General features: G+C 48.1%; 2 protein-coding genes across 2 annotated transcripts in view; one reads left to right on the top strand and one right to left on the bottom strand.

Annotated features, from left to right (window-relative positions):
* Positions 1 to 21,690, top strand: part of LOC102087267 (serine protease inhibitor Kazal-type 5-like) — a 109,843-nt gene that overhangs the window by 52,575 nt on the left and 35,578 nt on the right. The gene's annotated exons all lie outside the window — the stretch shown is intronic.
* On the bottom strand, positions 266 to 5,441 carry SPINK1 (serine peptidase inhibitor Kazal type 1). The gene is made up of 4 exons (XM_005503338.3): positions 5,259 to 5,441; positions 3,784 to 3,824; positions 3,059 to 3,171; positions 266 to 430 (listed from the first exon to the last, which is right to left on the bottom strand). Exons 1-4 carry the CDS (start codon positions 5,311 to 5,313, stop codon positions 382 to 384), a joined length of 258 nt encoding a protein of 85 aa, XP_005503395.1. The 5' UTR covers positions 5,314 to 5,441; the 3' UTR covers positions 266 to 381.

The raw sequence follows: 21,690 nt of genomic DNA on the forward strand, positions 1-21,690 counted from the left end.
GCAAGTCATGAGAATGCTAAAAATCTCCTCTTGCTTGGCAGTTTAGAAAAAGAGAACAAAATTATTGATGCAAAAAAAGAGCCTTCTTGTTACAGCAGAGGCTGGCTCTCTCCTTGGGCATGTCCCAGCCTTGTCCCTGGGGCTCTGTCAGTAATTTGCTCACAGCTCTTTATGGATATTACTGAAACAAACCATATTTTTCAGGATAGTATTTTAAATATCAAGGAAAGGGACCCACTGTGTGTGTAAGAAACCCCAGTATAAGACATGGCAATGCTTCAGTTTTATTAGGCGTTTGTATAGGGGAGGGAGAGCTTTGTGCTGTCTTCTCCGGGACGGTTGCACCTTTTAGTTTTGAGCAGTCTCGGAGCGCTGAGAAGGCTATTGGCACATTCCCCTGTTCTTTATGCGCACGTTAGTGTTTCTTTTCCTGGAAGAGACATTAAAAATGCTAGAGGATGCCTTCAGGTCCCTGATACACAGAAGAACCTGGTTCAGAGGACATAGAAAGGAAGGAAGGAAAATACTGCTTAAATCATCATTTAAGTGTTATTCACAGTTAGTAAGGCCACATACTCTTGACAGGGAGTTCAGGGTTACCATGGACATGTGTTAATTAATTCCAATAAGCTCAAGAGCTGGCGCTTCCTGACACCTCCTGGCAGAATAATTCACCTCCGTGCTGTAGGACAGCACTAAGATGCCTCTAATGCCTGCCTGGCTGCAGGCGATAAAGGTTATGACTTTGCTTTGTAGGTTTTTACAGACAAATATCTGCTATTGTTTCTTGCTCAGGCTCGGGCCTGCTCCCTCCTGATTGCTTCTGCAGCAAAAGTGAGGAAAATACTAAAATGGCACCTGCAAAAAATTATTGTTATTATATTTTGCCCAGTAGTAGATCTAATTACTCTGAATTGTTCAATTTTCACGTGGACTCATGATGTTCTCCTCTTTGAAATGACAAATCCATTTTTCAGGTGCATGGAGGAATGATGGTAAAATGATTTTTAAGCTGTTTTGTGTTTTGCAATAAGTATTTTGCATGCTGGTCACAGTGAAGTGACCGAAGGCGACAAGTGAGACACGGCTGCCACAGGAATCCGCCAGATGCTCTTACAGTAGTTGTTCCCAGACTCCTTGCACAACTCCAGCTCTTGTCAAACCGATTGCACGCACAGAACTGCAAATGACACTTCATCCTACCTCTTGGCTACCTGACTTTTCCCCATGGATCAAAGCTTTATAGACCAGGACACTCCGTTTATCTCTCCCCTGAGATATTTGGCACCAGGCAGCTTCAAAATCCTGGCGCCTGGCCAGATCGCCCTCTGACCAGGAGGCCAAACAGCTGTTGTTCCAACCCCAAAATGTCTTTGGGAATGTTACAGGGGAGCTGCAAGGCTCAGGGCTTTGTCCCACAGGAGCAGCACATTTCCAGTTGCAGCCGCTGAGAGCTTGCACAAATGGGACTTGGAAGAAGTGCAGGGACACAGCGCCTGTCTGTGCAAGGTGGGTGCCAGCACTGGCTTCTGGCTAGCTCTGGATACACCACCGGCTCAGTCCTTTTCCTTTTTCTTCCCTAGACTTTCATTCTTGTGACCACCGAGGTCTCCCGTCCCCTCTGAAGCCACACTCTGCTCTGGGGTGATGTAGCATCCTTGATGCTGCCTTGCTCCCTGCGTAGTTGGCTTTGAAGCCTTCTGCTCTCTCTTTACCCCGCTCTTGGTTCGTGGCCAAAGCCCTAACGATGTTGTGTCTGACGAACCTCCCACCCCCATCTGCTGTACAATACAGCCGACAGCTGGTGCTGGGCTGCTGGCTTCCAGCATGGTCATTACCGCCCTGCCGTGCCGCACCGGGTCATTAACCGCGGTGCCTTCGTTCAGGAGATCCCACTCAGCATGTCCCTGCCTGACTGCATTGTCTTCAGCCTTAAAATGTAAAATCAGCATTTGAGCAGGCCAGGAGCAGAATATGGGGCAGCAGCCTGGGTTAATGAAGGAAAGAGGGGATAAACCAGACCAGCAATTCTTATCCAGGCTCTTTTTTCTGGTGATCTGGACTCTGTTCCTTGCTACTGCAGAGTTAGTTGGGAGGCAATGCTTCTAAAAGCTGAATTGGCTCCACAAGCCCATTTATCCAGGGATGGGAAAGGGATGGAATTTGAGCTTCTGTTAGTGATGTCTGTGCTGATGGCAGATGGGCGTGTGAGCCTGGTCACCAAAAATCCCTGTCTGCAGCAGGTAAAGTCAAGGGTGAAGCTCCCTTAGCCCCCCAGACTGGGGCATCTGGCTACAGATAAGGCTCAATCTTCCCAACAGAGATTTTTGAACCACCTAATAGCATTAAGTTGCAAGTAATTCCTTCACTTGTCTGACATGGAGAGCTTCCAATGTAAAAATATACTCAAAATTATCTAGGGCCCAAGCCAGATTAAATGAATCAAGTCTTGCCAGAGAAGTTGGTAACATTTGGACCTGGCCTTCTGCTAAGACAGTGCAATCTGGCATCAGCACAGATTAAATGTAAGGCTCATTCTTAAAAATATCCAGAGCAAATTGTATCCTTTCATATGTAGAGAAGGCACAAAGCAGAGCTCAGCTATAAATTGCTGGGTTGAAAAACGATAGTTTTTTTGTCAGCTACCACACATCTGAGGTCACCTAGAAAAATATTTGTCTGCCTGCATGCTAGATCTGGGCAGACTTTGAGAACTTTGCCATTTCTCTGAGTTCCTGGGCACCCGCCATCACAATCTGAGCAACTGCTGCAGCTTGGCAGCTGCAGGCGTGGGGAGATTTTGGCCATGCGGTCCCTGCTCGTGAGCAGCTTGTGCGCTGCAAGCCACATGCAATGGACCTGTTTTTCAGACAGAGTCCACATGCACCGAGCAGCGGGTGCAGCATCCGTGTGAGAGGCCAGACTCGCGCCAGATGTGCCCGGCTCACTGGCCGTGCTCCTCACAGCTGCATGCAAACAGCTTTCTTTCTAGGAAGTCCCAGACACACGTAGTAGCCCTCGTCTGCGTGATACTTAGACTGCAGGTCCACATACTCACAGGTTATGAAAGCACAACAGACACTCATTGCCGTATAGGAAGTTGTCCATGCCACAGACGGGATCAAAGATCTTTGTACAACCTCTTCTTAGGTCATAATTGCCACAACTTGCCTGGAGACACAAGAAGGTAGTGCTGAAAATGTTAAACATGCTTTCAATTTCCCAAAGGAGCTTTGCATTCACAGGCAGGTGCACGTTTATATATCATCCTGACAACCCATCCCAGCTTGCTCAGAGCTCTGCTATGAGCTCTCAGAAACCGTGGGACCGCCTGTCACCATGCGGTCCCCTGGCCAGCTGAGCTCCACCTGGCACTGCTGCACACCCTTAGGAGCAACAATACCGAGTAAGTAACGCTCCATGGGCAGTGTCTGATCATGTTCTTCCCAGCTTTTGTTTCTGTGCCGCAACAATTACCCGCCCTCGCGTTTGCACGTCAGAGAGTAAGGGGAGCTCTGATCTTGTTGGCAGGTAGTAGCAATATTCAGCTTTTTACTAACAGCCTTCTTCCGCTGAATGTGGGGAATGCGCTGGGAAACAAGTACGATCACTAGGATTTTGCCTTGGAAAGAGATTCCCAGGCACTGGCATTTTTGGACTGACAACCCAGCAACTCACTATACTTCACTGTATTTAGCAAGGCTGGCTCCCCAGTTTGTGGGTTAGTGTTGAATCACTAAAGCTGGGCATAACCTTGTGCTACACAAAAATAAGAGCCTTCACCTCTATTCCTGGGCCAGCAGCTCCACCCGTCTCAGCATTTCCTAGAGTGGAGAGAGAGAGAAGATAGTTTAGCACACATCACTCGGGCTGGTTTCAAAGGGGATCTAGTAAAGATGCTTTAGGCTGAGGACCATATGTCTTCCCTCAAATACCTTTGTTCCAGCAAACAATTTCTTCCTTTGGATCCCATTATCTGCCTCTTTCCCCTGGCAGAAACACCATGATGGTGCACGGCCCTGTCAAGGCCAAAAGTAATTTCTAGTGACTTTCCCTACCAGCTACCAGGGAACAGAGGTGGCTTTTGTCATCTCTTATCATGCATCCATGGGTAACTGAGAAACTCCTGCTGATGCTGGACCAGTGCTGGAGTAAATCCAGGGTGATTTTTCTGGTGTCAGTGGGTTTGTACCACAAGGTAGCAGAACAAAAGACAAGTTGCTGAAGGTCTTTACTAGAAGGAGCTATAGTTGGACCCTGAGGTCTCACAGCAAAGCTGGTGGGAGCTAGTTGTGACTTTGGTGAGCTTTTCCATGGAGAAGCTGTCCCTGAGCTGACAGCTGGGATCACATGGCTGGAACATGCAGTGGGTGTATTTTGAAAAACAACCTGCGTTTGTACATAAAAAGGCAGTGCTGAGAAAAAACCTTGGGTTGCTTATAGATCGAGAAGTCATCTACACGAAAGGTTTAGACTGCATCTATATTAACAAACAGTGTGGCCCAATAGCTATGAGTCTGTAAAGTGAAACAGTTTGGTGCTGAGGACCCGATAGCTGCACAGTTTAATGTTGAAGGGATTTTACTTCGGACTAGCTCTAGTCCAGATGTAGGACCTGTAGCTCACTACGTGCTTGGTTAATCTGAAATTAGTCTGGATTTTGTGCTCAGACAGCTCTGCAATGGCAACCACCGCTCAGTAAACGGAGTGATGGAGGACTTGTTTCAGAAACACTCTCCTGTTCTGAATGAAGTCACTAACACAGAAATCCCTGGTGAGCAGGACCTGAAGAGCAGCAACAGCTCATGTTCTCATCCCTCTGCACCATATGGGATTTTGAAAACACATTTGGCTTGAACATTGGCTTTGGTAGTGAGAGCTGCATTTTCCCTTGTGTAGATGCATTTCCTGTCTTCTTGGCTTCGCTTTTTAAAAACCAGAATAGCACCTATTCACTCTAAAAGAATCACGCTGTCCTAGAAATCACCAGCTCCAAGCTGAATCCTTGCCATGAAGGGTATCAGGCCAGCATGTCTGCTTGTTTTTGAGAGCAGGTGCCAGGGACCCTTTTAAAGCCTTTGCTTTAGACTTGCTCACAGACCCCTGGTTTAATGCAGCGTTCTCTGGTATTCCCTGCCCAGGACCACAGCAAGGTCCTCGTCCCAGCTGGCCTGTTCCCAGGCTCACCTTCCCACACAACAGACCTGGGAGCTTTAGCAAGGAGAGGAAATGGCTCCTCAGCAAAACGTTGCACTCACCTTGGTAGCAGCAGAGTGCCAGGGAGAGGAGCAGGAAAAAAACAGTTGCCTTCATGGTCAAGGTGACGTTTTACTGGAGACAGCAAAGAGGAAATGGGGCGCTTCTCAGAATTTCAGAGATCACGTCTCTGTCATTCTGTGCTGTGACCTTTATACCTTTCCCTGTCTCTGGCACCACCCTGCACAGCCAGCTCCACCTCGCAGTCTTGTCATGACAACATTCCAAGTATGGGGACAACACCAGGTGGCAAATGGCTCATTGGTGTTCGCCAGGATGAAAGTGCCTCTGAAGCCAATGGAGTTAATGATCCTTATCGCTTGCAAGGACTGGAGCTGCATCTCAGGTGCAGGAGGCCACCTTGGGTCTGCACTGCAAGCTGGGAAAAAGCGACTTTGTACACGAAGCAGAGTGAAGAAACAGGCAGGACAACAAGGGAAATCCATGTGTTTGCATGAGTAGCGTGGCTTTGATTGACAACCCTGCCGCTGCCACTTGCAGGGCTTTGGGTTAGGGTGGCTTTGGTCCACACACCTTTCCTGGCGTGATCTGCAGAGCAGAGCTCGGGTGTTGCATCCTCCCCTTCCCTCCCCAAACAGACAGGGACAGCAGCAAGAGCCGCTGGAGAGCAGAAAGCTTGTGTGTACCCTGGGCTTGCTTGTGGCTGCACATTCTGTGCTGTTATTTTGACTGCACAGCTCCCCGATTGCAGGCAGGCAGCCGAAATGAGCTCATTGGGGTGGACGCTGCTCCCTTCCCCTCTCCCTGCCTGCAGTTTGGAGTAAACCCTGTGGATTTCCTACATTTACACCACCAATGGTGCATTGCGGAGAGTGGATCAGTCCCTTGGGTATTAGAAGGATTAATTAATGTTTCTAAAGCACTTTGATATCTCAGCCATAAATCACGGGAGAAGTGCAAAGCAAATTATTACTAATGGGGGCTTATGATTCAAAGACAGATTTTTAATTAGCTGAACAGGAAAAAGTCAATGCCAACAGCAATTCAAGGAGCTGTTTGTGAGACAGAAATCTCAGCTCCATCGGCAGCTGCTCCACTGTCCAAGGGAGACCCCAGTCTGAAAGCAGCTCTGGAGGATGCTTTCCCCTGCCAGAAACATTCCTGGTGAGTCTGGGCTTCCCTCTGCTCTCCCTGGGGTGACCTGCAGTAAAAGGACTGCTCTTAATAGCATCTGTTATGTTATTCACTTGGAGAGTAAAGCTGGTTTTGGGTATGACCCTCTTACAAGCTACGAATCACTGGCTGGGTGCTTGGTGGATTTCTGTGGACAAGCAACAGTCCTGTAGTGTCTGGGATGAAGATTCATGTGGTGATATCACCCTCCAAGGAGCAAGGGAGGGAGGTACGTTCATTTTTTACAGCTGAAAAAGGTTAATCTCAATCCAACACTGTTCCCTGTTGCTCCTCCAACACGTCTGCCATGTTTGCAGTGTGAGTAAAGCCAATAGGTGTCGATAGGTGCTTTGGTCTCACTTTCCAAAGCTGGGAGAGGACTTAGCAAGAGCATTTATGGTTATGTGCGAGGGCAACCGAGGAAAAGATTTTCCTCCTCAATCTGTAACACATGTAAATAGAGCAGTGCTGAAAAGAGTTTCTCTGATTACCCTTGTTTGGGATGTGCCCACTCCCGGTAAAACACATTTGCACATTTTTCAGTTTAGAGATCTTTGCTGTAGCCAGGAAATGTGATAGTTTTGATTGTCCAGAAACAGAAACATCTTTCCTCAGATTCCTTAGAAACATCCAGGCACATTTCCAAACCTGAGTTTGATGGGTAAATCCTCAGTGTTTACGAGAGCTGCTCTGCAGATGGGAGCTGTGTTGGCTCCTGGGACATTTCAAGTGTGTGTAATGCGATAGTTTTCTCCTTTCCTTTCTCCGCAAGTCAGAGGCATCAAAGCAGAGACAGGCTGCTGACCTGTCCCTGCCTCCTGGACACTTCTCTCCTCATCCTCTTGTTGCTTAGACCCCTGATAGATTGCATGGACTTGATTTCACGTTTATAACCCCTCCCAGAGCTGTAGGAGATTAAGTACTTTACTACTGAAGCAGGTTGAAGAAACTCCAGATTAGGCAGTACAATGGACTGAACTTAATCATTCCACAATGAATTGAGCCAAACCAACTGATTCAAGGGCAGCTGCCTCTGCCAAAAGAAGGATCCAACATAGGCTGCGAACGCTGCTGCAGCTGAACAGCAGTCACACTGGGTTTTCAGTGCAGTTTCTCCATTAGCAATTGTCCTTCCTTTCCTAGCGCCTCTACCGGCATCTGCATTTACGAGGTGCCTTCAGAAACATGGGATTTCAGGGCTCCTGTCTCCTGATCGACTTCTATTGTATATCCTTCAGGAAAATCAAACAGAAATTCTTGGGGCTTATTTGACTGGGGAGGAATGAAAAAGAGCTGTGAACTGCTATTATGCTGGATGTTCCTGGTAGAAGGAGATGTCTTCAGCAGTGTGGGCTTTCTCAGGATGTGTCACCTTGTCAGAGCAGCGTGTTCCTCCAAACACATCAGCTGGAGGAGTAGAGAAAAATGAGTCAGGCGGCTCTGCCAGCCGTGCTGTGTGACTTGCCGAGCACAGCACCCATCACGGAGAAATGGGGAAGACACGCACGCCCCAAAGCAGGTGCTGGCGTGGGACGGCTTTCCCTTGGTTGCTGTGTTGGGTGATGGCCACCACACACGGTGCAGGACAGAATGCCTCTGCGATTGCTGATTGTGTCTTCTCCTGGCTTTTGGAAAGCACTTGGAGGGGAAATCGGTGCCACGCAAGGAATGCAAGGAAAGGGCAGTGGGTAAGGAGGCAAGTTGAACCAGCATGTCTGCTTCTAGGTGGGTCAGCAGGAAGAGGTGGTTCTCCTTCTGCAGGATGAATGTCTGCATCATCTTTCGGCCAAATCTGAGTGCTTTCAAGTTACAATTTTTTAACAGTAAAGTTTTGCAAAGGAATAAAAAATCACATTGAAAAGGAATGAAAAATTTGAGAACCTACCTACATTCCTGCAATGGCCCATCCACAACAGCCTGGAGGAGCACTTGTTGTACCAGGGCTGGAATTTGCTTTTAGTGAAGAATTTATTTACAGAGAACAGCTACTAGTTCCCTGGTGAAATTGCAACAGAGTCACCAGCAACAGCATTCAAAGGTCACAAACCAGACCCAGGTGATCATGGCTTAGGAGCCACAAATGATCCTTAAGCCTCTTCCAAATAATGACATTTACCAACAGGCTCATTTGGGTGGTTCACATTTTCCAGCCTTCTTCTGAACCTGAGAGAGAAAATGGGCTAAAGGAGCAAAGCTCCTCTTGGAGTCCCAGTGCGCAGGAGCTGGGGCGGTGACAGGGAGATGTTTGGGCACTTGGCACAAGCTCATGCTTGCTGGGGGTGCTGGGGCTGTGTGGGAGCTCCTCTGCTGGGGGTGGCAGGTGAGGGGTGACCCCTTGGCACACCCCAGCAGTGTCCCAAGCCCTGCCACCCAAAAGTGGCTGTGCAGCCAAGACCACAGCTCAGTGCTGGGGGCATCTCTGAGCCTCAGTCCCTTGGTGGAGGTTGTGGGGACCTTCCTTGGGATACATGAGGGGAAGGCACCTTTTGGGTACCTGCGGGAGGATCCTCAGTGCTCAGGATGGTCAACAAGGCAGGTGGGGGTTTGCTGCTGCTGTGTGATGGGTGGTATGAGTCAGAGAAAGGCAAGAGGGAAGCCCAGGGGTGTCACAAAAGACAGTTCTCAAGATGCCCAAAGCTCTCTCAGGTCCAAAGGGCTACTTGTGTTGGATTTAAAGGCTAAAAATCCCTAAAGCTCTGTTATCGGCTGGGTTTGGCAAGACTGGAGCTTGCAGATGTACCCAGGACCTTGCCTATGGTCCTTGAATTCTCCACCTTGGATACCAAGACGGGTTTGAGAGCAGCTGGTGCAGACAGTGCAGGAGAGCAAGCCCCATGCAGCAGTGCGCCCACGGAGGGGAGGAGATCTGTGTGCGTGCAGGAGCCCACGAGAAGATCCGAAAGTCACCAGGAAGAAGAAGAATGATGCAGCTGCGTCCATTCAGGCACAGGAGACAGACCAAGCCATTTTGCATCAGCAAGGTGAGAGCTAGCTGGTATGCAGTGATCAGCTGCTCTTGTATCCAGGGGATACTGCTCAAACACTGATTTTTTCCTGCAGAAAAAAGCAAAAAAACACAACACACAACCAAACCACACACACACAAAAACCACAAAAAAACAAACAAAAAAAGCCCACAACAAAAGAACCCAAACCAAAGCAAAAAAACACCCCCCCTCCCCCCAATTTGGTCCATAGTGATTTCTTAGTGATTTCTGTCTTGGATTCTTTCCCATTAATGCTGAGAAAGCTATTTTGTTGATCTGGGTATGTGGAAGATATTGAACATTCTGACAGTTTAGGAAAAAGGATCCTGTGAGTAGCTGCTGTGAAAATATCACTTATTCTTTCTAGCTGTAGGAGACTCTTTGGAGCCCAGGACTGTATATCAATTTGTTTTCTCTTCTGTCCTAGAAATGTTTCCTCTGGGGCCTCTGTTTTTTTGGGGAGGGGGCTGTACATAGGTACAGGAGAAAATTAGCAAATGGCCATTTCTACTTTTAGTAAAGCTTCTGTTTATTATCCTTCAGCAAGGGCAGCATGTCCATCACAGCGAGCTTTGGAAATCTGCAGGCATCAGCAGCTTCGCCTGAGGATGGGTATTGCTGACAACAGTGTCTGAAGACAAAGACATCACATAAATCACAGCTTGTTGGGTTATCCAGAAGTGGCCGTGCCTGAATGCCAATCAAATGCTTCCTGAAGAGGCTGAACATGCTGGGGACAGGCAACGTGTTCATAAGGATTACTGGTTGGAATTGGCTGGGGTGTGACTGCCCAGCTCCCTGCTGTGGTGGCAAGTTCTCGGCCCAGCTCCTGGCCCATTTGCCTCTGCTGTCCCACCATTGCAGTGACAAAAGACCCCACGGACTCAGTCCATGGAAACCTTCCCTTCATCTGTTATGGTTTACTGGGTGATGGCACGTGGCTGGTGGGAATATCTCCGGGCTGTGGTCAGCTCTGGTCACAGTGGTGGCCCTGGGGCTCTGTCCCTTGCTGATGGGACCATCCACCCAGGAGCGTTCCTGGGTCAGGGACAGTGCAGGGGGTGCTGCCTCCTGGCAAAACTTTCTCCCCGATTGCTTGTTCCCTTCTCCTCGGCTCCTGTGCGGGATCTCTGTGGGATGTGGAGGCAGCGGGAGTACGTGGGGTTGGTCACCAAGGAGCTGAAACACGAAGCTCTGCTCTTCTTGCTTTCCCTGGCATTATTGGAGAAAAAGCATCATTTCCCCCACTCCTACAGAAAATGCCGAAAGCAAAGAATTCCTTAATAAAATTGCTTCTTTATTAAATCCTGTTTGCCTCCCACCTCCACATCTGACTGACCCTGCAGCTGCTAGAGAGATCCAGAGCAGAGTGATTAAACTCTGTGGCCGGTAATTGGGCAAACACGGTTTTCAGTCTCCTCCAGCAAGGCACTCCCCCTTTCTCTGAGCTAGAACCAGCACACCCTACCCGCTCCCTCTTTCACACAGCCAGACAAGATGGGAAGCATATGGTATGTACCTTCCTTTTGGGGTCACAGACTCCTGGAGGATGATCTGGTCTAATCCGACCTATTGCATAGCTCAGGACAACTTTGTCCTTGCTCCCGAAGACTGCCTGTCCCCTCTGTGGTCCTTAACTAACCCCATATCCTCAAGACCAGGAATTTTGTTTTCAGTGGAGGTCTGAAATGCGGAATATTTTCACATTTTTGTCAAAGATTTTTGTCAAGTTTTCATAATGCTGCCTATCGCTTTGTATGCCAGTCGATAAACAAACAAAAAGCAAATTACTTTCATCACAACCCCAGAAATATTTGGTGTTTTTAGCTCTTCCTGTGAGTTCCTTTGGCAGTGCTGATGGCTGTTGACACATGGCTTGCCCCCTGGCCCAGGACTCAGAAAAAAACCTATTCTACTCCTGATTTCAATGAAATGTGTGGCTAGAGGAGGCTGAAATTCATAGGTCCATCTCACAATACCATTTTGGACAATTAGAGGAGACGAGGCTTTTCCAGCAGAGAGCTCTCAGTCTGCTTAGCTGCATGGGAAAAGCTGGCTATAGAAAGATGTGGAAAGGAAGGGAAAAGTAATGCCAACTATGAAATAAGGCTTTCATTTCTCACAACATTTCTTCCTCCCGTTAGCTATGGAGAGATTTTAAAATGAGAAGTGCACTTTTTCAGAGGCTGATAGAAACGAGATCTTGGGAGGAAAAAGAAAACAATAGTGGACACAGGCTAGAGCTGGTGTTGCTGTTTCTGTTGCCGGACTCTGATCCTGAATGTACCAAAAAGGGGAGAGAAAAGGTCGTCAGAGTTCGGACACACTGAGCCTGTTTCCAGAGAAGGCTTTTCCTCAAAGCCACGCTGCCACAGGGTGCCATGAGACCCATGTTAGTTCAGAAGTTCATTTATAAATTTGAACTTTATTCTTGGTGAGCTCTTACCCTGCCAACATTTACTTCTGGTTGGTTTAGCCATAATCAATATGCGCTTATTGTTGTGTTAATCATTTGTATCTGCTCTCCGGTGTGGAATACAATACTTCCTGAGTGAAATCTCCCCAAAGCTGATAGATCATGGTTAAACACTGCTGATAAACTTTAGCTAACTGCTGTTGACCCTTGGGTTGGGCTGAGATTAGATAAGGCCTAATTAACTCTTGCTCCTTTTCCTAATGACTGCTCAAGCTCAAAGACAGAGAGAAAAAGTTTAAGGCAGCTAAAATAGGGACACTGTGATGCTTTGGGCCATAGCTGATGGCTGTTGCTTGTCATCCCTCCAAAAATGTGCTTTGTTTTGAGTGCTGGGACCTGCTCCTGGGACACATATGAGGTATTAGAGGAAAGATGCTGGGGTATAAGAGCATTGGCACGGGCAGCCCTGCCAGGAAAGGTGATGCTGTGGGCATTGTTGGCAGCAATGTGCTTTCAGCTTTGGTCAATGGTCTTGATTAAAGAAGGATTTTGTCTTTGATTTAGGGAGCCTTTGAACATAGTGGATAAACATTTCCTTTCAATCAAGGGTTTCCTTTTGATTTCTGCATATAGTCAGCTCCCTATGTCCCTTGGTGAGCTTTGCACTTGAATCACTTTCCTAATAAATGTGACATTATTTTTGATGTCTTGTACGTTCTCAGCCTGGTTGTGAAAGCAAGGTGCTCCGCTGTGAAAACGCTGTCTCCGATGCCCATCGGGGGTATGAGGAGCAGCCCTTTTGCTCTGGTAATGGAGATGAAACAATTCACTGCTGAACCTTCTTTCCCCAAGCAGCTTTTAACTTCTTTGGTTTTTTTCTTCTACACAACGAAGCGCCTGCCAAAGCCTGCAGTATGCTTTGCCTTCTTATCCTTATTCATCCCTGCCAAGATCCTCTTTTCTTCATTCCTTCAAATTTTTGAGCTTCTGGAAGCCCCTGGCTCATATAATAGTTTCAAGTTGCACTCAGCAAGAAACTTGGTTCTCCTGTTAAAAACCAGCTGAGGTTCCCATGTTATGCTGTTGTTTCTGTAGGAAATACTCAGAGATGTTACATCTCCATCGAGGTGCAGACATGAATCAGACACAGACGCAGCTGCCACAAGTCCCTTTTACTCCGGGAACTACAGTTTCACCGTCTGGGACTGTCACCTGTTGGCTCATTTTGACATTTTACGCCCTGCTGACATTTATGTCCTTTCACTGGATCTGGCATTGCCTTTCCCACTGGATCCGGGCTTTGTCATTTCCAGGATCCTATAAATTCAGCTTTCAGCCATACAGAGCCCTGAGATTTTTATGGATGTGGAACAAAGATACATAAATGATAATTAAAGCCTCCATAGAAACACTCAGTGCCGGTCAGAAGTGTAAGTCATAAGTAATTATCATGATGTCCAGCTTTGCATTTATGATGCTGTATTATTATAAACTAGAGCTAACATTACGAGACTTAGACAGTCAGCAGTGGACTGGAGAGGTAAAAAACTTGGAGGAGGTCTCTGGGTCCCTTGTGAGGACAGGGTGCTGGACTAGGCGACCCGGTGCTTTCCGGGATACTGCTTTTATGCTCTTCCATCACATCAATATTTAAATCAAGGATTAAAACATTGATGACACCTAAGAGCTTTGCTGTCTGTACTTCATTGGCATGTAGGTCTTGCTCTGACTGAAGCCTCAGGACCTCCCATGACCTTGGTCCCAAGGAGCACTCAGTGTTTTACTGTGTTAGTGCACTTAACATCACCTATGTCTGTTGCTTGCTGAAAAGCCAGGGAAACATTTTCAAACAAAATTGTTCTGACATCCCTCAGACTTCCAGCCACAAGTGTGGGGTTGGCCTCATGGGCAAGGGGGCCCTGGAGGGAGCTGGGGACTGGGTTGGAGACCACCTGCTCCCCTTCACAGCCAGCAATGACACCTTCCAGAGCTCCGCACAGGGGTCACGAGCCTGTCTGGGCTCAGCATACCAAGGGGTCACCCCTTGCCCACTCTTCCCAGCATCAGGGGCTCCCACACAGCCCTTTCCGCAGCCCCAGCACCACCAACAAGTGTGACCCTGAGCCAAATGTCGCAATATCTGCCTGTTAACACCCCAGTTCCCGGGTGTCGGGACTGTAAGAGAAGTTCTGCTTTTACTTTAGCCCATTCTCTCTCTCGGGTTTGGAAGAAGGCTGGAAAATGTGAACCACCCCAAACAAGCCTGTTGGTAAATGACTTTATTTTGAAAAGGCTTAAGAACCATTTGTGGTTTCTAAGCTGTGATTCATGATCATCTGGGTCTGGTTTGTGATGTTTGAATGCTTTTGACTGGTGACTGTTGCAATTTCCCTGGGGCACTGGTGGAACATGCTGCTTCTTGTCTCTCTCCGGACTTCAAAACTTTCAAGTCCTTGACAAAAGTAAATCCTAGCCCTCTTCTGAGGACTGAGGCAGCTTTTTACTGTGCAGATCCCACCCTGGCTGGAGAGGAATTGTGGGCACCAGTCTCAGTGTGTCCTCCTGGCTACCTTCCCATCCCACTCTACATTTTGCTTGGTGGCTGCTGCACACAATATGCTTCTCTTGGTGCAAAGCAGTGAGACCCACCAAGGTGAGACCCTGCAGCTCCCAGCTGCTGCTGCTCTGCTTGTTGTCCGGAGATCTAATCTGCCTCTCCATGGACAGGAGCCCCTGGCAAACCCATCCAGTTTTTGTCCGGTATTTCACCCACAGATGGCCCAGCACTGGACCTGGGAGCCTCTGACTCCCACCAAACCATGTGCAGCCCCTTGACTGACCCTGGAGGAAATATTCAGCTGGAGATCTCTGGTTCCTGCTTGGGGATGATGTGTGGACCAGTGAATTCAACGGTTCATGGGACTGGTGGCTAAAAGGAACCCCAGGCAGAGCAGGGAAGGCTTGTCATTTGAGGGACATCTGCTTGTGTGTGGGTCATGTTCCCACTCTTAACAGAAGAAGTTTAAATAAAAGATTTGGTGCCTCCCCCTCGTTCCCCTGCCGGAAGAAGAACAGCTGCTCAACGCTGTTAAAGTTAAAAGCCCTCAATTAGGAAGAACACTAAAGGACAACACAGGAAGCCAGAAAGATGCTCTGTAGCTAAAATAACTACTGTGAGGTGCTGTGATAACAGAGTGAGACCGGAGGACAAATTGCCGGAGTGACACCCTGTTCCTGTTTGCAAGGATGGGGTGGGAAGGATTTGCAAGGATTGTGGTGGGAAGGGTCAGGCAGGGGAGTGGGGACATCCCAGAGCACCAGTAGCTGGGCCCAGTTCCCCTTGCAGAGCCCCCTGCACACTGCGGTCAGGCTGTCATGAGCAAATCCCACAGATAAGGCAAACTAAAGGGATCTTTAGCTTCACATCCAAGTGCTCTGCTTTTTCCCACACATGCTATGAGACAAGTTTAATTTAATTTAATTTTTTTTTTTTTTTTAATGCGGGCACAGAAAAAGAAAGTTGCTTTGAGATGGTTTGTTCAGATCCTATAACTGGCATTCAAAGGAAGATGAGCTTTCCTGTGTGCAAAGAGTGGGGCTGAGGCAGGAGTTGGCTGGAAGGGAATTGGCTCCATCTGGGCCAAATTCTGATCAGAGAGGGGCAGGTTTGCAAAAAGACAACCAATTTTTCTCCTTGGAAATAAAAAGCTTCTGGCATCACCTGCTGCTTACGTTGCTGCAGTGCCAGCTAGTTTCTTTCCAGGCCCAAAGACCACAACCCTGACTCCAATAGGGGCTTAATTGCTATTAATCCTGTTAATTGAATTTGGTTCTCCTGTGCCACTCAGCACTCTGACTGAAGGATGGAAATAGAAAAAGACAATGACTGGGGAAACAAGCTCAGCTGACTCAAGGCATGTGATGAGCCCTGGTATTATAAATATGTGTCCCCCCGCATTGAGGGTCTGTTCTGGAGGGAAGATGGTTGGTCTCAGCAAGTGGTGGTGGGATTGTGCTGGAATGTGCTGTGGATGCTGCACTGGGAAGAAGTGGATTCTGCTGGAATTGGGATTTGAGCGATCTGTGGACTGAATGTGAAATCTTAAATTAGGTCAAATTTCAGGTAATTATGAGACTTGGGGAAGCAGTGTGACTAACTATACTCTCAAGGATGGCCCTGGTTTTGTAGGGCTTTATTTGAAAGTGTGATCTGTGATAGTATTTTTCATTTCAAAGCCGTCTGTTTGGGGTATGTGTGCAGCAAAGGTGGTTTTTGAAAGGGTTTTCTCTCAGGTGGCCCAGTGGAACCAACTTTCCCATCAGAGATGTGTCTGCATCTGCTCATGGGCAGGCAGATTTTTCACGCGTGCCAGGTTTATGAGGAGCCCTGCGATGCTGGCACCTGCACTGGTTTCTGTGCTCACCGGTAACAACTTGCAGCAAGAGAGCTGGAGCAGGCTCTATTCATTTCTATATTGACAATATTTCTGTTGGAAAAGGATTTTGAGAAGTGGCTTTGCAGGCAATGGGCTCTGTTCTCTCTTTGTAAACTACGTGAAATCTCTATAGTGCTTGGAGGTTTTCTTCCTTCTCGGGCAGTCTCTGGTTGAACATTAGATGGTTGGGTAACAGTAGAAATGTCTGGATGCTGTCTTCCTGATTTCTGGAGTGAGATCTGCATGTTAGTTAAATTCTTGGGCATTCATTCCATGGAGCCAGGGCACTGCAATGTTGGTGTGCTAGGCACAAACTGACCACAGATGTATAAACTGGTGGTTGAGGTTTTTTTGAGAGAGTTCCTTGGTTTTTAGCTCTTGTCCTGTGTGTGTTACCATGAGCTGATGATCATCACCAGCCTGTGGAATAGGCAGAGCTGGCTATGTTTGGGAGAGTGCTGCCAAATAACAGCACAGAAAGGTCTTTTAGCAAAGATCATGTAAGCCTAAATCAGAGATCTGAGTCACAGGTTTAATTTAATTAGTTCTAAAATTAGTGCAGAAGGATGAGGGAAGATTTGGGGGTATGCTTTATAAATGAGAATTGAGTAGCACAGGCTGGTGCTGTTTATACAGACTGATAGCAGTGTCCTGTGGCCTTTAATATAACTAATAAGCATGTTTTGTGTGCAAATTAGTATGCACAGTTCAGTATTGCCACTTATTGTATAACTTAGGGTAGTCAATTAATTTCTGGTTTTGCTTCCACCTAAGAATGATGCTCTTTTGTCTTTTCACAGTTTCTACAGAAAAGAATTTTGCCTTTTAACATGTGCATATTATCTGGGACAATGGCACTACGACTTTAGTGACTGCTGCAGGGTAAATAATCAGTAATAATGGTAGTTTGTACATAAAAAAATGTGCCATTGCTTTTATTTCTGGAGATTTTCCCTTCAACTTGAACTTTGCTTTGTAAACTGGTTTAAGCATGTGTCCTAGTGAATCCTTTGGCTTCTCTTTCACTTCTCAAGACAAAGGTTAATGAGCTGTTTGTTGGTCAAGGAGTGAAGTAAGATATGAACTAAAGATTTTGGTGGCCACCTAATGGAAAAGCAAATTTGGGCTTGAAAATGTCTTAGGAAGTAGATTTCCTGGGGAGGGGCATTCCACCTTTGAACCACTTTTAACTAAGAGAAGAGCAAGTTCAAGACTTAAGTTTGGGAACATGATAAGGAATCCACCCATTCATTAAGAAACTTCTTGTAGTGAATGTCAAGGTCCTTCTCAGTCCCTGAGGGCCCCACGGTCCTGCTGAGCTTGGTGGCTTTGCACTGTGTTTTGATTCTGGTTTGGGCCATTCTGCAAATGCTGCCTGGAGTAGTTCACAGGAGCGTTGTGAGGATGTTGCATTGTTATGGGATCAAGCTAAACCCCACAACTGTTGTCTAAGGCATTTTGGGTCTGTGGGCATGCGGTGCATTTGCAGCATACAAATGATTGCACATCTTATCATGGTGTATGAATAGGGTAGGTGGTCTCCCTGCTAATTCCTAAGGTGTTTCTAAGCAGCCTGGGCTCCTCTCAATGCTCAAAGAAGTGGTGGAAGTTTCAGGAGGGGAATAGATGATGGCAATACTCAAGATATCCAAGAGAAAGGTTTTCAGTTGGAGAGGAAGATAAAAATACACCCATAAACTGTTCCTTGCTATATTCCAGTTCAGGTACCTGTCTTTCCCTCCTTGCCTCGAAGAACAGTCTTGGCACGTGGTGCCACATCCCATGCTACACTGATGGTCGAGGCCAGGCAGTGGGGTCATCCAGCACATGGAAAGGGGGAATGGCCCAATGAACAGCCAAGAATATTATACAGAATTACTACTGCTTTTGGGGGCTGACTAGCATGCGAGACATAATCTGCGAGCTGGGAGGGTGCATGTCAGGCCCCAGCAGGAGGGCTGGGACGGGGAGTGGGTATCAGCAGGTGGCACTGTCTGCTGCGAGCTGGCCCTGCGCTCACCCTGCACCTTGGGGTGCTCCTGCGGGAGCTGGGGCTCTGCCTCCCCTCCCTGGGGCCTGCTTGTGACCCTGGTGCAAGTATGACGCCCCTGCGTAGGTGGGAAAATCTGTCTAAGCTGCTACTGTGACTTGAGGTTTGTGCTTAGCAATAAATTTAAGGCACATTACACATGCTATTTTAAACAGGTATTCAGAGTGATTCTTGATGCTAAGAAAAACCTTCCCTTGGGATGGTATTGTACCTGCAATAGAAGTAAGGCTTTTAGCCCCGCTGTCTCTAATAACTGCAGTTAGAGAATTGCATTTCATCTGCCTGAAATTCTCCTGCCACTTCAGCGAGGCGCTGGACTGATTTCAGCTCTTTCCAGTATTGATCTGACATCGCAGAGTGTTGTTTGAAGGCTGCCCCTCTCCATCCAAAAGGCTTTGGGCTGCCTACATCTTCACAGGGTTTAGTGGGCAATTTGGGACCTGAGGATGAATGGTAATGAATAACTGTAGTCAGTGCTGAGCCACAGCCACTGGAAATGATGAGAAAAATGAACCAGCACTTCCTTGTAAAGCCGGCAATTGTGGGTTTTCTCTGCCGCTGGAGCAGCGGTGGAGGAGCAGGAGTCCCGCTCAGGGTCAGTGGTGTTGCAAAAGCAGAAAGAATTTTGTGTGCTCTGAGGAGCCCTGGGGACAGAATTTGATGTTGAAGTGAAAAGGAGCTGGGAGCAACCTCCCAGCCCTGCCTGCTCTGTCCCAGGGCACCCCTTCACCTGAGCAAGCAGTTTCACCCATGAGACGGTTATAATAAATGCAGCCATCGCTGTTGGTGGGCTCTGGTGTTCAGCCCCTCCTTGTGCACCCTCTGTCCCTCTCCACAGCCCTCTGTCTCTTGGGGCTCCTAGGGACCAGGGTGTTCCCTTCCCTCCTGAGCACAGCTGGATGCCCTCGCATGGCAGCTCTGCCCACCTGCCTGCTGGGTGAAGTAAGAATGCAGCCCATGTCTTCAACAAAGAAAAAGTAATTTCTGGTGGCAAAATACTTTTTTGGCTGGTTACACCTTGGAGGTATGTGGTGGTCCTGCTGAACGTGAGTGCTATGCTGCTTGCTGGCAGTGTTTGAGTGAGTCCTGAATGATGTAAAGGGTAGCTGAGGGGGAGCATGGCTTCTGGTGTCACATGTCCCACCCTGAGAGAGCTGCCACCATGCTGATGTGACACATGCTGGCTTCCTGCAGTCTCCCAGATGAACACCAGCTCCCTCTGCAGCTCCCTGCCCTTACTAATGCCCCAGAAGGTTGTGGGGTTCCCTAAACCAAGCTCTGCCTGAGCTGCAGGATATAAGTGAAATTTCAAGTGCAGAATGAGCTGGGATGTTGCTCCACTGTTTTTAGCAAAAGATAAGCACTGCTAGAAGCTCATGTCATGTTTCAGCTGTCTGTGTATCTTCAGTCATGTCAAAATTTGTCACCATACTCTAGTACCATTCCCACTGGCGTCTTTTTTGTTGTAAGATGCAGGATTTTTTTTAAATGGGCCTGTTAAAAACACTTATTGTGTGTGTGCCCCTAGCTCTCTGGCTGGTCCTTGTTGCCGTGTGATGGTGACCTGCTCTGTCTCACTTGTCTCAGATTGTTTTCCTTCCAGGTCATTGACTGATGATGAACAGAAAGTGCTCAAGAAGCCAAGTCATATTGGGCACAGAGAAAAACAAAGGTGCTTGGTCACAGCTCTGCTTAGTTGCCTGTGACTGTTTCAGCAACATTTCTGCTGTCCAAGGTGTCCTGTGTTCCTCTGATGGGCCCAGCCTGGGGCTGGGAGTCAAGTGCAGTCAGCTGGGAGTCAGCTAGGGATGGCCTTGGGAGAGGCACTTAACTCTCTCCTTCTCATTGATGGGGAAATGGATAAAAATAAAGATGTTCACCTCCCTCTAAGGGTGGTGAGAGGATTAATTGGTTAATGTTTGTGAAGTGCTTTGAAGTTGAAATAGGGCAGATGAGTGCTAACCTGGATTGCAAAAGCTGCTTGTGTCATGTGGAGGTAAAGGCTGTGATGAGGAGGCATTGAGAGCCTTAAAGCCTCTGTCCTTCCAACATTGGATGCCTCACAGCTTGGCCTGTGCTCGGGGCAGTCAAACATGGGGATTAGAGAGAATGGCAATTGAAACACCAAGACCTTTCCTTCCCCATGGAGTCTGGGGCCAGCCTGCACCCCTCCTTGCAGGGTCTGGCTGTCATGGCGCTGGGCAGCTCTCGCTGTGCTGGTGGCAGCATCACATCTTCTCTGTTCCTGGGACAGAGCTGTGTGGGCAGGGAGGGCTGGCACGTTTTGTGATGAGTGAAATCTGGTTCCGGGTTCAGCATAGGGGAAATTTGAGCTAGAGTGGGGTTGAGCAACACGCGCTCCCTCCCGGGGAGGAGCATGAGAACTAGTGCACTCAAAGCAAGAATGTGTTTGGTGACCTGCGTATAAGCCACGGTGGGTGGGGGTGATGGCACTGGAGCTGTGTTTAGCCTGGGTGTGTGTCCACCCACTGGTGGTTGCTCAACAGGCTGAAGAAGGAGGAGGCAATGTTTGCTTGGTTGCTCATGGTGCTGGGTGTCTGCTGGGCAGTGAACCTGGTGCGGAGCGAGCCTGGTGTGGAACCCTGGGCACAAAGGGATGTCCTGTCCTGGGGAAAGGGGAGCTGTTTGGGGCAGAATACTCCTGGGGTCCGTGTACCGGCTGTCAGGACAAGCCCTCTGCATGCTGTGCATTGTGCTGCATTGTCCATGTACTGCAGGGCATCCACAGTGCAAGAAGAGGGGGGCCAAAAAAACCCCATGAAACACATTTTCTGTCTTCCTGAAGTAGTGGACAGGGCAAGATTTTGTTCTGCAGAATGAGGAGCAGTGACAGAAGCCAGCAGCAGAGCTGGCTGTCACACCCAGTGCTGACCTGAATGAGACCAGACTTGATCTGTCCTTCCAGAAGGAAAGTTTCATGTGGAGGTGGGTCAGCATTTTTCTGCTACCTCTTGTGGACCTTGTTGTCTACCTCCTATGGCACAAATTTGCTGGGGAACTGCTGGATGTAGGACTGTTCAAATCTGGCCTCTGTCATCCCATTCCTCCACTGTTCATGGTGCCTAACAAGCAGACCACCTCCACAGTTCCTTCTGGTTTTGTCCCTCTCATGATGGAGGGAGATCTGGAGATGGCCAGGGAAGGCTGGGGCAGTAAATGTGGATGTGAGACAGTGAGCTGTGTGAGCCTGACTTAAAACCAGCAGCACAAGCTGCTCTGAGCTGTGCTTGGCTGCTGGATGGGTTGGTCACTTGTGTGCATTCCTGCTAGTTCCAGCAACAGCAGAAGTGTTAGTCTTGGACTCTCTTGGTCTTAGTACATGGGACCCCCCTTCTCTGTAACTCATGGAATTTGCTTTCCAAGGACTGGGGCCAGCATGTGGTACTGGGA

The sequence above is a fragment of the Columba livia genome, chromosome 14 (genome assembly GCF_036013475.1).
Source record: "Columba livia isolate bColLiv1 breed racing homer chromosome 14, bColLiv1.pat.W.v2, whole genome shotgun sequence".
NCBI classification, from domain to species: Eukaryota; Metazoa; Chordata; class Aves; order Columbiformes; family Columbidae; genus Columba; species Columba livia.